At 43.6% G+C, this 17,632-nt stretch overlaps 1 protein-coding gene and 1 long non-coding RNA gene across 2 annotated transcripts in view; one reads left to right on the top strand and one right to left on the bottom strand.

The window, feature by feature from the left end:
- Positions 1-17,632, top strand: part of DCDC2B (doublecortin domain containing 2B) — a 44,473-nt gene that overhangs the window by 14,457 nt on the left and 12,384 nt on the right. Inside the window, exons 3-4 of the mRNA XM_077481976.1 lie at positions 2,362-2,426; positions 10,857-10,988. Of these exons, the coding sequence (XP_077338102.1) occupies positions 2,362-2,426; positions 10,857-10,988 (197 nt within the window). The remainder of the gene's footprint in view (positions 1-2,361; positions 2,427-10,856; positions 10,989-17,632) is intronic.
- Positions 1-17,632, bottom strand: part of LOC143982886 (uncharacterized) — a 96,362-nt gene that overhangs the window by 68,882 nt on the left and 9,848 nt on the right. The gene's annotated exons all lie outside the window — the stretch shown is intronic.

Here is a 17,632-nt window from a genome sequence, read left to right as displayed (position 1 = left end):
ATTAAGGCCAATTTGGACATTTTCACTTAGGGGTATATTCACTTTTGTTGCCAGCGGTTTAGACATTAATGGCTGCTTGTTGAGTTATTTTGAGGGTACAGCAAATGTACACTGTTATACAACCTGTACACTCACTACTTTACATTGTAGCAAAGTGTAATTTCTTCAGTGTTGTCACGTGAAAAGATATAATAAAATATTTACAAAAATGTGAGGGGTGTGCTCAATTTTGTGAGATACTGTATATGGTAAAGGGAAGTTCTGCTTTAAGGCCTCCTCCCCCACGCCACTATAAGAAATGTAACTTTTATGGGGGGGCAGCATGCAGCGACATCATCTTAAAGTGGAGCTACACCCAAAAGGGGAAGCTCTGCTTGTCAGCCTCCTCTACCCCTGGTGGGCCGATGGCTCAGTGCGCCGGTTTGAGGGACAGCCAGTGGCATTGCTAGGGGGTGGCTTTTGGGGCTATAGCCCTGAATCTGGGGCCCATAGCCCGAGTCATGCCCCACTACCAGCTCTATGCAGTCATGCGGTGAGAGCCAGAGAGAGGGCAGGCAGCAAGGGAGAGCTGGGTCGGTGAGAGAGAGCAGAGAGATTACATCATCTCTCACCTCCTGCCCTGCATCACCGCTGTTCTACCCTCACTGGCAGAGATTAATACCTACTTACTACTATCTCTCACTGCCTGCTCTCTCTCTGGTGACCCTGATGTAAGGAGTGTCTCTCTGGGGACTCTGATGTAAGGAGGTCTCTCTGGGGACTCTGATGTAAGTGGGGGGGGGCACTCTGGGGACCGTGATGTAAGGGGGAGGCTCTCTGAGGACCCTGATGTAAGGAGGGCTTTCTAGAGACTCTGATGTAAGGGGGAGGCTTTTTTTGCGCAATTGCGTATAGTTCACATACTGTTTTTGTGCGTGTTTGCAAAATTAAAGTTGGCCAGTCTGGATGAAGTCCAGGGCCAAATTTTTGTCCCAGTCCAGCCCCGGGAGCGAGTACCTGGGTTTGGTACCTCCCGGCAAACTGAGCCAGGAGTTTGGCCCCCCTCCTTCCCCCGCAGCCTTCGCACATGCACAGTAAGAAAACCGGCTGTGAAGCCGCAAGGCTTCAATGCCAACTTCCCTTAGTCAAGATGGCTGCGCCAGTACCCAATAGCTGATTGAATAACTGACTGGATGTTTGGACAGGTAAGTGCCCTAGTTATAAAATTTAGCAACTACAGTATTCATAGCTGCTGGCTTTAAATTTTTACTGAGAGAGCCCAGAGCCCCTCTTTTACTGTGGGAACCCAGCTGTGAAGCTGCAAACTGTCACAGCCGAGTGCCCACAGTTAAGATCCCGGGAATGGAAAGCAGGTGGAAAAAAGGGCTTGGGTGAGCACATCGCTGGATCCTGGGACAGGTGAGTATCTGTTTAATAAAAGTTAGCAGCTACAGTTTTTGTAGCTGCTGACTTTTAATTTTTACAAACATGATTGGAGCTCCTCTTCAAGGGTGGCTTCACATTGCCCCGCTGAGCTTTTGCTAAAAACGCAGCTAACCAATGAACCAATGTGGTTTTATTTTTTATTTATTTTTTATGAGTTATTTGCGCTTTCCCATAGACTTTTGTGAGGTCCCGTGGTTTTGGTGCAGTTTCAAAAAGTTCAGCAAAGATGCAACATGCAGGAGTTTTGGTGCACTTTCTGAAACTGCACCAAAAAAGTGTAGGTCCTCATAGAAGTCTATAGGAAAGCGCAGCTAACACGCACAAAAACTGAAAGTTAGCAGCGCTTCAGCAAAACTGCAGTGAGGCACTTTGAAGCCACCCTAAGGCTCATATAAATATCCAAAAGAGAGTGAATAACAAAGTAAATTAAGCATTCTCACTGCAGTAATGTCCAAGCATGCACCATACATTCCTGCTAGATTCTAAATAGTCACACGTGGTATCGTGTCATTTTTCTTGCCTTCGTAGTTGACACGCAGAGCAGGAATATAATGTCATAAAAGGTATCTATAACTTATTAAGCATCAATACCTTAGAAATCAGAATTAACGTTATAAAGATTGATGTACCAGTATTGCATGATAGATCCTCCTCAATAAAGCTTAGAGATCCAGATGGCTGAACGTACTCTATCATCAGTTTTCCAGACTTTAAAAACATTTTGTAGCAAACGTTTAGTAGTTCTCTCAGTTTCAATGAGTCAACAGTTCAGAAGGGAGAGGTGTGTGAAATAGGTCAGCAGGAAGGGTGTTGATTTGGTCCCTCTGTGTTCAGAGGTAAACGACTTTAACATTTAGGAAGGGCATTTACTAATCATAGTACAATATAATTAATGTTGGCAGAGATATTTTTCCGCCCTAATGTTGTTCTTTCCAGATCTCCCGCAAGCCAAAAGTCGCAGGTCGCTGGAGGGAGGAATCTCACCTTCCCTGTATCATCCAGTGAGTATTTACTCATACTGTCTGCTTAAACTGGGTTGGCAACACTTCAAGAAATGACTGTTAATCTCATCATTCATACAAAACATGACAGATGTGTAGAGATATGAAGTGGAACCTAACCTTATGTATATTTATTAAGAATAGTGTGTACTTTTTAACAAGAAGAAATTGGTGGATCATAAAAACACAAACAACTCTAAATATATGTATTTTTAATTTAAGCACAATTGAAACACAAAGCATTAAAGAAAGAGAACATACTCCTAATTTCAGTAGCATGATCCATCTTGATCGAGACGCTAACTAGGGGTGACAGCAAGATAAAGCCATGTTGGTGTAAAAAGGCTTATTGTGCTTTAACAGCAGTTGTAGTGTGTGGTAAATACATTTTCAACACAAAACAATCCCCACTACCCTACCCCACCTCAAAACCTTCCTTCACCACCCCCTCATCGCCCTAAACCCCAAGGTTATTAAGGATAACCAGACTAACACCCTCCAGGCTGTGGCTGCTGGGTGACTTTTAAATAAAATTAATGGAAAAAGTATATCTTTTGTGCCCTGTTATGTATACACCTAGATAGATAAAAATCTGAATAAACACGATACAAGTGTTATAAATTGAGTTGCAGTTCAGCGAGTAAAATAAGTATTTGATCCCCAAGCAAAACATGACTTAGTACTTGGTGGAGAAACCCTTGTTGGCAAGCACAGAGGTAAGCCGTTTCTTGTAGTTGGTTACCAGGTTTGCACATATCTCGGGAGGGATTTCGGTCTATTCTTCTTTACAGATCTTCTCTAAATCCTTAAGGTTTTTCTTGGCTGTTGCTTGGCAACTCAAAGTTTCAGCTCCCTCCATACATTTTCTATAGGATTAAGATCTGGGGACTGGCTAGACCACTCCATGACTTTAAAGTGCTTCTTCTTGAGCCACTCCTTTGTTGCCTTGGTGGTATGTTTTGCATCATTGTCATGCCAAAGACCCATCCACGACCCATCTTCAGTATTCTGGCTGAGGGAAGAAGGTTCTCATCCAAGATTTTACAATACATGGCAAATAATTTCAGTCCATGGCAGCGTATTGTGTTACCAATGGTTTGTTTGGTGACTGTGGTCCCAATTGCCTTGAGATGATTCACAAGCTACTCCCATGTAGTTCTGAGCTGTTCCCTCACTCTTCTCATGATCATCCTTACCCCATGAGGCGAAATCTTGCATTGAGCTCCAGAAGGAGGCCGATTGATGGTTATTTTGTATTTTTTCCATTTGCAAATAATTGCTCCAACAGTTGTCTCCTTCTCACCAAGCTTCTTGCTGATGGTCTTGTAGCCCATTCCAGCCTTCTGCAGGTCTACAATCTTGTCTGTGACATTCTTTGACAGCGTCCATGATGGTGAGGTTTGAATGGAAGAAAGAGATTTTGTGGACAGGTGTCTTTATACACATAACGAGTTGTCGTTAGGAGCACCTTCTTAAAGCGGAGTTCCACTAGTTTTTTAGTGTATTAAAAGTCAGCAGCTACAAAAGGTATAGCTGCTGACTCTTAATAGACAGACACTCACCTATCCCACAGTCCAGCGATGCGGCTGCCCGGAGCCTCACTCCTCTCCCCCGGCGCCGTCATAGCAACTGTGGGTACCGATTTGCGCTCCACTCTGCTAGTGGCCAGGCAATCTTCTGGGACCTGTGATGAGGGAGAGGCTGCCTATGGGGAGAGGAGGAGTCGTCTAGGTGGCCAAGAGCAGGAAGGAGAAAGCGGGACAGGAAGTCCCACTTTAAACCCGACACCCACTCCCCCCCCCCCCCCAAAAAAAATGATATGTCAAATGTGGCATGCCAGGGGGCGAGGAGTGCTTAATGTGGAAGTTCCACTTTTGGGTGGAACACCGCTTTAAATAGAAGTTCCAGCCTTGGCAAAAAAATACAATTACAAGTCAGCATCTACAAATACTGATTAAACGTGGATTGGGATGGTAATAGTTTCATAGACAATTCATGATTTTTCTTGGTTCTGTGGCTATCTTTGGTCTGCAATGTGTCTCTTTAATTTAGTTTTTATTTATATGTATGTTTTATATTGATTTATTTAGAAATTAACAAGTGATGCTAACACCCCCTTTTTTCTATATATATTTTTATCTAAGAATGTAGCTGAACATTCATATTTGTAGCCCATTTGATTTGGTAATATAAAAGTTACACTTTAAACTAGATATGAGGTGTTGTATCAGTTTTGGATGCGGAAGTACCTCCTTTCCACCCCTCGGGAACTCTCAAGTTTAGGTGGGGTGGGTCTGTTTTATTCCACGTCTCTATTTGTCTATTTTTAGAACGAGACATGAGCTCTTCTTCTAGTATGAGAGCAAGGCTTAGTTGCTGTCCTTTTTCCCCACTCAGGCTGCAAAGATGAAAGCGAGGCTCGAACCGCTTGGTTCCTTATTTAGTGCAATGGCAGGACATAATGCTCATGCCCCAGAAGAAGTGCTTTTGCTGAAAAAATCGGTCGGGCTGAGCTGCTTGTTCCTGATACCATGCATTCTTTTACATGTCCAGATGTCCTGTGGCAGCCGCCATTCTCACATTATGCAATCAATGCGGATTTTAACTTGGATACTTGTAAGCACAATACTTTTTAATATATTTAATCCGTAAGAGGATTTACCCTATCTAGCGTTTATGTTTTGTTTGGATTCGGCTATATGGTCGCTGTGTGGGCCTTTGAATACTTTGGAACTTTTCCTGACATAGTTCCTTCATACATCCCTTGTCGGTGATCCCTACTGTGATTAATTCATCAAGCCTGTTTAACTCTTCATAATAAAGAAATTGCGTAGATTGCCGCACAACGATTGCAGTGATCTTACTCGAAAGTTGGAGCGGGTACCTGGTTTTGACAGGTATCCGCTCCCCCCTAAGTGCCAAATGTGGCAGAGGGGAAGCAAACAAGTGGAGCTTCCCATTTTGGGTGGAGCTCTGCTTTAAATTGACAGGCCTAATCTGTGTACCACATGAGCACATACTGTAGCCAGTCTGTGGGAGCCAGAATTATTGTTGGTTGGTAGGGGATCAAATACAAATTTTACTGAACTGCAACTCAATTTATAATGTTTGTATCGTGTGGTTTTTAAGGATTTTTGGTTGCTACAGTATTCTGTCTCTATCATTTAAAGTGCACCTATGGTAAAAACTATAGACCTTTCCTTGTAAGCAGTTGCATCACTAGAGTTGGTGTCACCCTGTGCAGAAAAACATGGTGTCACCTCCCCCTCCTCTACCAACTATAGCTCCCCTCAGTACAGACCCCTTCTCTCAGTATGGACCCCCCACTAAGTACAGACCCCCCCTTCCTCAGTTTAGACCCCCCCTCCCACAGTATAGACTCCCCACTCAGTACAGACCCCCCCCCCCCATCAGTATAGACTTCCCCCTCAGTACAGAACCCCCTTCGCTTGGTTCACACCCCCCCTCCATCAGTGCAGACCCCCCACTCAGTATAGACCCCCTCTCAGTTTAGACCCTCCCATCAGTACAGACCCCCCTCCATCAGTATAGACCCCCATCAGTATAGACCCCCTCAGTGCAGACCACCCCCTATCAGTATAGGCCCCCCTCAGTGCAGACACCCCTCTCCACTTGTAGTAGGGAGGTGGGGGTTTGGATATGTGCTGGGGGGTGCTATGGGAGGGGATTTCAAGTCAAACCCCACTTCTAGCATAAGACCTTCCTCTCCCCTCCCACATTGCTCCCCCCAGCACATGTCCTCTTAACCCACCCCCATTATTCCTCCATTGGTTTTTAACTTGCCCCCCTTTCTGGTCACTGTCCCCCTCCTCTGTCCATCTATTTTACAATAAACTGTACAGACCTCAGAACAGCAAGGGACAAGCGCAGCTGTGTGTGTGTCCCTCGAACTCCCTCCTCCTGTGTAGATGTAAATGGGGAGGAGGGGGGTGGCTTCGGTCAGCTCCACTCCACTGTGTTACACACAGCCAGCGAGAGACACAGATCTGTTTAGAGGTGCGATGTTAGCAGTGTGCTGCCCACAATTGTCACCACTCTGGCACCCCTAATGATGCCACTGTTTGTAAGTGGGCAAACTTACAAAATCTGCAGGGGATCAAATAGTTATTTTCCCCACTGTATATAGTAAGTAAAAGCAGACCTGCAATATAGTGCATCACAGCACATACATGCCAATGCTAGTTGTGGAAAAACAACAAATTCTCCTGCGCTCTGGTGTCTTGGTCTTTGAAGTGTGATATAGACAGTTTAAGATGGTATTGTCAAAAGGTCTTGCAGCCCTCCTTTAGAACATTGGGTGTTCAGATATTAGAGAGAAACAATACAAAAGAGGGGAAGGTGCACTGACCTAGTGCATTACCATAAAAAAGAGCTTTATTTAAAAACAAAACAAATAGCAAAATGGCTACTCACAAACGAGTATTGATCAAAGGCAAAATCAATACAAATGGATCCATCGCACCAAACATTGGCGAATCCAGATCAGATATCAGAGGAATTGGTAAGTACCTCAACGAAAATGGCTAACACGTTTCGGGGGTGACCCCCTTTCTTCAGAGCCAAAATGGGCAACCATTTGAGGTACTAAAAAGAATGAAAGGACAGGTTCCCCTTGGGGTTTTCACCATTTGAGGTACTTATCAATTCCTCTGACATCTGATCTGGATTAGATATGTTCGGTGCGATGGATCCATTTGTATTGATTTTGCCTTTGATCAATACTCGTTTGTGAGTAGCCATTTTGCTATTTGTTTTGTTTTTAAATAAAGCTCTTTTTTATGGTAATGCACTAGGTCAGTGCGCCTTCCCCTCTTTTGTAATGCTAGTTGTGGTGCATTGCTGAAAATAATATGTTTCTTTATGCTCTGAGCTATACAGATTGCAATATTTTATCGTGCATTACATTTTAATTACCCACATTTTTTAAGAATAAAAATAACATTTAAAGTGAACGTGAACTCTCCTATCCTTTACAGCCAAGGAAACGGCCATCTATTATTATTATTATACGGGATTTATATAGCGCCAACAGTTTGCGCAGTGCTTAACAAAATGAACAATAGAGGTGTAAGTAAACTGGAGTTTATAGACTATATCAACTTATAACATAATACTACTAGAGCGTTTTAGCAATATATGCAGGAGGTTCAGTGTCCGGTTAACCCCTTGACGAGGCAGATAGGATTATGAAAGATCGTGTCCTTGGGAGCCTAGCATTGTTATTACTAAATCCTGATGAAATAGTATAGGTGGCAATAATGTCTCTTACTCAAATTGTGTGATAATTAAGGCACTTGTAACTATCGCCATTGTAACTATCCTGTATGAGGGATCAGATTCCCAAAGAGTGCCCAGAACAGTCTGGGTTACGAAAAAAGGGTCTACACAACCGCAATGCCAAGATAGCAAAGAATAGTAAAAGGAATAGAAAAGAAGGAAACGGGGCAGAAAGAAGGAAAGAGAAAAAGTGGAAAATCCATCCGGGAACCTCCCGCCAGAAATATCTCTATTCATTAGGGACCTGCAAGTAGGCAAGTCAAGGGGACCATGTTTTATTGAATAGGGATTGTTTGTTGCATAGAAGACTCACTATTTTTTCATTCAGCATGATCCACGTAAGCCAGTGTAGCAGCCTGTAGTTTCGGCAGGGAGCTCCTCACAAATTTACTTGCCAGGAGTATTTACCTTGGTCGATTCATAGAGATCTATTGATTTCTCCCTAAGTTTGGCCGTGTTGCACTTTTCTCTTCTACCAGTAGGTGGCTGGGTACTTGGTGGTGCTAGATATGAGAAGGGCAACCATGGGAACCAGGGAAGCATGGGTGACACTTGAGGGGATACCACCGCCAACCTTGGAGGAGCTCAAGGGATTCAGAGTCAGTGAATCAGTAGACATGTGCAGAGTAAAATATTTTGTTTCGTAATTTCGTTTTTGTCCGAAAAATTAATTTATTTAGTTACCCCCGAAATTCGTTTTTATTTATTTAGTTTTTCGTTCAAAAATTGCATTAGTTTGAAAATCCACATGAATTACGGTCGAATCTGTCTTTGAAGGCTTATGGTGTCTGTCGAATGTATAAAGAAGATTCGACGGAGCTAGTATATAGCATACTTCGTGTGAACTTTAGAACCCTATTAAAGTCTATGGGACTCCAACGTTCAAAATCTAAAGTGCTAATTTTAAAGGCTAATATGCAAGTTACTGTCCTAAAAAGTGTTTGGGGACCTGGGTCCTGCCCCTGGGGACATGTATCAATGCAAAAAAAAGTTTTAAAAACTGCAGTTTTTTCGGGAGCAGTGATTTTAATACTGATTAAAGTGAAACAATAAAAGTGTAATATTCCTTTAAATTTCGTACCTGGGAATTTTTCAAAAAGTGTGTTTGTCTTATTTAACTATTTTTTACACGTTCTTTGTGAAATGGTAGGGTACTTTTGTACCCCCTTACCATTTCAAACAGGGGGGGGCGGGATCTGGGGGTCCCCTTGTTAAAGGGGGCTTCCAGATTCTGATAAGCCCCCTGCCCGCAGACCCCCACAACCACCGGCCAGGGTTGTGGGGATGAGGCCCTTGTCCCCATCAACATGGGGACATGGTGCTTTGAGGGGTCACAGACCCTCAAAGCATCCTCCCAATGTTGAGGGCATGTGGCCTGGTACGGTTCAGGAGGGAGGGGGGCCGCTCTCTCGTCCCCCCCTCTTTTCCTGCGGCCTGCCAGGTTGCGTTCTCGGATAAAGGGTCTGGTATGGATTTTTAGGGGGACCCCCACGTCAATTTTTTTTAAAATTTGACACGGGGTTCCCCTTAATATCCATACCAGACCTGAAGGGCCTGGTAATTGAATTTGGGGGACCCCCAACGCTTTTTTTTTAAATTTAAATTTTTATTTTTATCAATGATTTTCAATGAGTGTTCTCTGTATTACGGAGCCGACATAATAGCTTCGAGTGATTTTAAAGGACTTTTTTTCCTGCATAAATGACACTTTGTGCAGGGACAGGGACCAGAAACATGCGCCCCTTCACAGACATACTATAGACACCCCCCAGGTACGAAATTTAAAGGAATATTACACTTTTATTGTTTCACTTTAATCATTATTAAAATCACTGCTCCCGAAAAAACGGCCGTTTTTAAAACTTTTTTTTGCATTGATACATGTCCCCTGGGGAAGGACCCAGGTCCCCACTTTTTTTAGGACAATAACTTGCATATTAGCCTTTAAAATTAGCACTTTAGAATCTTTTCTCTCTGTCAAATCTTTTCCCTCTGTCGAATATTTTCTCTATATAATCTTGGACTAATAGAGGTAAGGTTAGGCACATTCGACCACAGGTTCTATAGACACAGATTGTTATTGTCAGAGTCACGTCGAATCTCCTATTCTATATCGAACTGTTGTAACAAGGAAAACGTTGTAACAACGAAAATAAAGCATTTATTTATGTCGGATCTTTCGTTTTTCGGATTCTGTGCTTTCGTTATCATTTGTCAAAAGGAAAATACCTGAAATTCGGACGAAAATGCATTCGGACGAAAACGAATGCACATGTCTATGAATCAGAGGGTCTAGTGAGAGACCGGGAGCTCAGTGTTGAAGAACTACAAGAGGCAGTTGTAGTGGAGCTGAAAGGACTGTTACATTTGAGTTAGGAACTGTTAAAAACTGTTAGAATAGGAGACAGCATTCCTGCATGTGCAGATGTGGCGCCTTGCTGGGGCCTTTCCCCGCACGGCTGTCTTCCTATTGAAGTCTCTGAGTCTGCCAATTGAATCTGCAACTACTTAAGGGTGTCCTGACCCTAACCCTCTTTCCCCAAAAAAATACAAAAAGGACTGTCAAAAGAAATAAAACCTCTTTTACATACAGGAAGGTCTTGCGCCCAATGACTTTCACCATATTTGCACCCACTATGCCTCACAACCCACTACATTTTGAAGGATGTCAGCTATCTTTGGCCTTGGAGGTCCTCATTGGACTGGACAAGGCCAGAGACCTTGTTACACTTGCGTTTCATTATTGCCATGTCTATTACAGGACTTTTCCATGCTGTGGCAATGGCAATTTGTGCCGCAAGGAACATAAAATTAATTAGTGTCTGGGTATGTTAGGGTACATTATTTACTGGTTTATTCAACAGAGCAACCCTGTCATCTTTAGTGATGTTAACCGTTGTGTCTGAAAATATAAATGAATTAACCCTCATCCAGAAGCTGCAAATTTTAACTGAGAAGCATTCTAATCCTTCTGCATTCTGTTTAAATCAACATTTTTTTGCCTTTAGTTATACTTTAATACCCCCAGTAGTGGGAGCATTTTTGAATTTTTAGTGACAAACAGTTAGACATTTGTGTACAGTATTTTGTATTTGCTTCTGTAGTTATATAATAATTGGCTGTTTTTGACAGTGTTTTTCGTAATGGTGATCTTATGACACCTCCCATCCGTGTTCTCATACCGCCAAGTATTCTGAAAGAATGGGAGCTGGTTTTAACTCTACTAACTGAAAAGACCAACCTGTACAATGGAGCCGTAAGAAGGTAAATACAATATGAATGTGCAATGAAGAACTGTGTTTGTTTGTCTCTGTCTCTTCTCTTTTATGGGAGATCAATCATTAAATCAGAACTATAAGGCACTTCACACTGTATTCATGGTGAGCAATCTCATGAATACTAGCTTTGTAAGAGCACACAAATATACAGTGAAAATCCAGGAAAGTAAAATGCCATGCCCATTATTCTATTTATTAAATGTCTAACCATACACAATGCTGGGCAGCACAAGGCAGAGGGACACTAAACACTGAAAGAAAAAAAAAAGGTTATACAATATTTAATCACTTAACCAATATATCATTGCTACAAAATGTATCAGAATTGACAGCTCAACATTTCATGTGGCTGCTAGGGCCATAATTTACTAAACCAAACTAGTGGAGCAAAAATAATTCTTAAAGTGGTAGAGTTACAGTTTCCTTTTATATATATATATATATATATATATATATATATATATATATATATATATATATATATATACATACATACATACATATATATATATATATATATATATATATATATATATATATATATGGGTCTGACAAAAATATAAACATTGGCCATTCTCCAAATGATCATACACTGTAGCACAATATAAATACACTTGAGGCTAAGTTCACATGGATGCAGAATGCAGAGCTTGCGTTGCTTGACCAGTAGGGATGAGCCGAACACCCCCCAGTTCGGTTCGTAGCAGAACATGCGAACAGGCAAAAAATTTGTGCGAACATCAAGTCTATGGGACGCAAACTTGAAAAATCGAAAGTGCTCATTTTAAAGGCTTATATGCAAGTTAATGCCATTAAAAGTGTTTGGGGACCCGGGTCCTGCCCCAGGGAACATGTGCCAAATGCAAAAAAAAAAGTTTTAAAAATGTACAGCTTCTTCAGGAGCAGTGATTTAATAAAGCTTAAATTGAAACAATAAAAATAAAATATTCCTTTAACCACTTGTCGCTCACCATATATCAGAATGACAGCGGCAAAGTGGTTTCAATATCCTAACTGGGCGTCATATGATGTCCTCAGGATATCAAGCCGCTGCGCGCCCCCAGGGCACGCTTCGCGGTGATCATTGTTGCTGTGTGTCAGTCTAACACACCGCAACTACGATCTCAGTAAAGAGTCTGACGGAGACTCTTTACCATGTGATCAGCCGTGTCCAATCACGGCTGATCACAGTGTAAATAGGAAGAGCCGTTGATCAGCTTTTCTTCACTCGCGTCTGTCAGACACAAGTAGAGGAGAGCCTATCGACTGCTCCTCTGACAGGGGGGTCTGTGCTGATCGATTAACAGCGCAGCTACCCCCTCCCCCCCCCCGAGGATGCCCACACTGGACCACCAGGGATGCCACCAGACCACCATGGATGCCCAGCACCAGGTATGCCACTCTAGACTACCAGTGATGCCAATCAGTGCCAAAAATGGATGCCAATCAGTGCCCACAATGGGCATCACTGATTGGCATGCATTATTGTTTGGCACTGATTGGCATCCAGCCATACAATACTGCACACTACAATGCCGCCTATCAGTGCCCATCCATGCCGCCTATCAGTGTCCATCCATGCCTCCTATCAGTGCCCATCCATGCCGCCTATCCATGTCCATCCATGCCACCTATCCATGCCCATCCAATGCCGCCTATCCATGCCAATCCATGCCACCTATCAGTGCCTATCTGTGTCGCATATCAGTGCCACCTATCAGTGCCTATCAGTGGCGCCTATCAGTGCCACATATTGGTGCCACATCATCGGTGCCCATCAGTGCTGCCTTATCAGTGCACGTCACTGCAGCCCCGTTAGTGCCCATCAGTGAAGGAGAAAACGTACTTATTTACAATGTTTTGTAACTGAAACAAAAAAAACATTTTTTTTTCACATTTTTTTTTGTTTAGCAGAAAATAAAAATCCCAGGTGCGATCAAATACTACCAAAATAAAGCTCTATTTGTGGGAGCAAAATGATAAAAATGTATTTCGGGTACAGTGTTGTAAGATCGCACAATTGTCATTCAAAGTACAACAGTGCTGAAAGCTCAAAATTGGTCTGGGCAGGAAGGTGTATAAGTGGCTGGTATTGAAGTGGTTAAATATTGTGCCTGGGGGGTCTCCTTAGTCTGCGCATCTTTCCCATGTTTATAACAGTACCACAGAAAAATGCCATTTCTAAAGGAAAAAATTTCATTTAAAACTGCTTGCGGCTGTAATGTGTTGTCAGATCCCGGCAATATAAATACAAATCATTGAAACATTTTTAATTACATGCTCCTGGTTAACAGGGGCAGAAAAAAAGGGCCTTGGTTGGTGGTGCCACAGCACTGTAACCCCTCACAGATACTCTTGTTGGGTGCAGGAACGGGACCTGCTGTGAAATATATCAAACATGGATGCTCTGTTGTAAAGGTCTCTAAGTCTTGCCCCTAGATATTCCTGCAACATATAATTCAGACGCTGGCGACGGTTGCTTGGACCGATCAAACCTTGGCACTGAGGACTGAAAAATTGTTTAAAGGCATTGGTCAGCCAGCCACCTTCTCCACCACTCTTCTTCTGACTGAACAAAGCCTCAGCAACACATTGTCCAGCACCAGGAAATGGTAACCTCCCAGGGTCTGGAAATGCATTACACAAACCTTTCTTCAAGGCCTCCTGAGTTCTGCAACTTTACCCTTGTAATGTGGATCAGGAAGGGTTGCCAGCCAGTAATGATCCTTCTCCTTGATACCACAAATCCTATGGTCCTTTTGCAGGTTTGCAGAATCAGAGAGGCCATCCAGAGTAAGTTTGCAGAGGCATTTGATTCTGAGTCCTCTGGGTCACTAAGGATCACATTATCCATAACTATCTCCCCCCAGCCACGTACAACTCCTTGGGTTTCTGGGGACTGAAAACCATCCCTTAAAGACTGCTGCTGAGTGTTATCCTCTACATCCATGCTGACACAAGCCTCCTCCTCCTCTTCTTCCTGTGTGTTTGGCTGGCCCGCAGGAATGCTATCTGGATAAAGGGGGCCTCAGCAGGAAGACTAGAGGGATAGTGTCAATGATGCATGCATTGTCGCTGCTCACCATCCTTGTAGCCTCCTCAACTGATGACAGGACAGTGCATGCGTCCTTGATCAGTAGCCACTGGCATGGCAAAAAGAAGCCATGCTCTCCTGACCCTGTCCTGGTGCCATACTCGCACAGGTACTCATTAATGGCCCTCTGATGTGTGTGCAGGCACTGCAGCATTGCCAACGTTGAGTTCCACATGGTGGGCACGTCACAAATGAGGCGGTTGGTTGAATGTCAGCCAGCCAAGCACTGGCATTGTATGACCAGCGGACATTACCACAGACTTTTCTGGCCTGCCTCAGGAGATCTTGTAAGCCTGGGTACCTGGTCAAGAACTATTGCACCATCAAATTCAGCATGTGTGCCAAACATGGGTCAAGTGTCCCTGTCGGGCGGAGAGAAGGTTAGTGCCATTGTCGCATACAACCATTCCTGGCTGAAGCTGGCGTGGCGTCAACCACCTCTGAGCCCACACCCGCAGAGCTGACAGAATCTCTGCCCCAGTGTGGATCCTGTCCCCTAGGCAGACCAAGCACCGCATGACATCTTTTAGCATCTTTTAGCCTGACTGCTTGCGTAGCCCCTTGAACGCATATGGAGCAAATCTGGTTCAGAGGACAAATCTGCAGAAGAGGCCCAACAGCAACTGTGCGATCTGCTGCACACGTGTCGAAAAAGGCCCACACCAAGGAACTTTTAAAAGTCAGTCAGCAGCGCCCTGCACCTGTGGAGCTCTGTGTTGTGCTGCAATAGGGTGGCTGCTCCCTAGAGGACATCCTGCCTTGTTGGAGTTGTGCCCCCTCCTCCTCCTTACTTTCCTCCTCTCTTCTCTCAGGCACCCAAGTACAGTCAGTGACCTCATCATTCCCTCCCCCTTTGTCACTGGAGAAAACTTGGCAGTATGCTGCAGCTGGGGGAACATGACTGCCAGTGTCTTGTCCTTCTGTGGCACCCCCTCTCTCTAGGCTCACGTTACTCCCTTTCTCAACCTGGGAAACCAACATTGGAGTCTTCAAATCGCTGCGCATCCTCCAGCAGCATGTAACAGACATTGTGGTCAAATAATTCTGGGGACTGCTCCATGCATGATGGTGGGGCTACAGAAGGAGTGACTGTGGACAAGGAGCCAGGGGAATAGGCCGCTTTGGCAGCTGCGGTGGAAGGAAAACTACTCTGATCCTGGGTGACAGAGGATGAGGGGGATGAGGACGGCTTTTTTACCCACTCCAACAACTCTTCTGCATGTTGTGGCTCAATAACATGGCCAGCAGCAGAAAATAGGGACAAGCGTGCCCTGCGGCCACCTGGAGAGGATGCACCATGTCCATGAACACCACTGTTGACTGTAGACGCAGAGTCTGCTTGCCCTCCTTTCGTGGCCTGTGAGTGTCTGCCTCTCCATTGTGGCCTTCCGGACATGATGCAGTTTTTGTTTTGCAGCACCACACTATACTCTATTATACGGCTGCACTGTATTGTATACTGTGTACACCACCAGAAGTGTAGTAGAAACTGTACACATTGTATTAGATACTGTGTACACCGCCTGCACTGTATTAGAAACTGTACAATGGCTGCACTGTATTGTATACTGTTTCCACCACCAGAAGTGTAGTAGAAACTGTACACACTGTATTAGATACTGTGTACACCACCTGCACTGTATTAGAAACTGTACAATGGCTGCACTGTATTGTATACTGTGTACACCACCAGAAGTGTAGTAGAAATTGTACACACTGTATTAGATACTGTATACACCACCTGCACTGTATTAGAAACTGTACAAACGGCTGCACTGTATTATATACTGTGTACACCACCAGAAGTGTAGTAGAAACTGTATATATATATATATATATATATATATATATATATATATATATATATATATATATTAGAATATATATATTCATACACCGCCTGAAGCATATTATATACTGTAAACCAATGAATGCACTGTGTGTATATATATATATATATATATATATAAATATATATATGCTACACTGATTGTCTGCATCTGTACACCCTCACATTTTTGTAAATATTTTAATATATCTTTTCATAATATATATATATGAAATATATCTCTTCATGTGACAACACTGAAGAAATGACACTTTGCTACAATGTAAAGTAGTGAGTGCACACCTTGTATAACAGTGCAAATTTGCTGTCCTCTCAAAATAACTCAACACACGGCCGGCTATTAATGTCTAAACTGCTGGCAACAAAAGTGAGTACACCCGTAAGTGAAAATGTCCAAATTGGGCCCATAGTGTCAACATTTTGTGTTGCCACCATTATTTTCCAGCTCCACCTTAACCCTCTTGGGCATGGAGTTCACCAGAGCTTCACAGGTTGCAACTGGAGTCCTCTTTCACTCCTCCATGATGACATCACAGAGCTGGTGGATGTTAGAAACCTTGCGCTCCTCCACCTTCCATTTGAGGATGCCCCACACATGCTCAATAGGGTTTAGGTCTGGAGACGTGCTTGGCCAGCCCTTCACCTTTACCCCGAATTTCTTTAGCAAGGCAGTGGTCATCTTGGAGGTGTGTTTGAGGTCGTTATCATGTTGGAATACTGCCCTCCGGCCCAGTCTCCGAAAGGAGGGGATCATGCTTTGCTTCAGTATGTCACAGTACATTCATGTTTCCCTCAATGAACTGTAGATCCCCAGTGCCGGCAGCACTCATGCAGCCCCATACCAGGACACTCCCACCACCATGCTTGATTGTAGGCAAAATACACTTGTCTTTGTACGACTCACCTGGTTGCCACCACACACGCTTGACACCATCTTAACCAAATAAGTTTAAGTCATCAGAATACAGGACCAGGTTCCAGTAAACCATGTCCTTAGTCTGCTTGTCTTCAGCAAACTGTTTGCGGGCTTTCTTGTGCTCTATCTTTAGAAGAGGCTTCCTTCTGGGATGACAGCCATGCAGACAAATTTGATGCAGTGTGCGGCGTATGGTTGAGCACTGACAGCCTGATCCCCTACCCCTTCAACCTCTGCAGCAATGCTGGCAGCACTCATACATCTATTTCCCAAAGACAACCTCTGGATATGACGCTGAGCACATGCACTCAACTTCTTTGGTCGACCATGGCGAGGCATGCTCTGAGTGGAACCTGTCCTGTTAAACAGCTGTATGGCCTTGGCCATCATGCTGTAGCTCAGTTCCAGGGTCTTGGCAATCTTCTTATAGCCCAGGCCATCTTTATGTAGAGCAACAATTATTTTTTTTCAGATCCTCAGGGAATTATTTGCCACGATGTGCCATGTTGAACTTCCAGTGACCAATATGACAGAGTGAGAGCGATAACACCCAATTTAATTTAACACCTGCTCCCCACTCATACCTGAGACCTTGTAACACTAACGAGTCACATGACACTGGGGAAGGAAAATGACTAATTGGTCCCAAATTTCACTTAAGGGTGTACTCACTTTTGTTGTCAGCAGTTTACACGTTAATGGCTGTGTGTTGAGTTATTTTGAGGGGACAGAAAATTTACACTATTATACAAGCTGTACACTCACTACTTT

This window comes from Lithobates pipiens, unplaced genomic scaffold (assembly GCF_037356315.1).
Source record: "Lithobates pipiens isolate NorthernLeopardFrog02 unplaced genomic scaffold, aLitPip1_a1.2 Scaffold_16, whole genome shotgun sequence".
In the NCBI taxonomy this organism is placed as follows: domain Eukaryota; kingdom Metazoa; phylum Chordata; class Amphibia; order Anura; family Ranidae; genus Lithobates; species Lithobates pipiens.
This window is presented reverse-complemented; position numbering and strand designations above follow the sequence as displayed.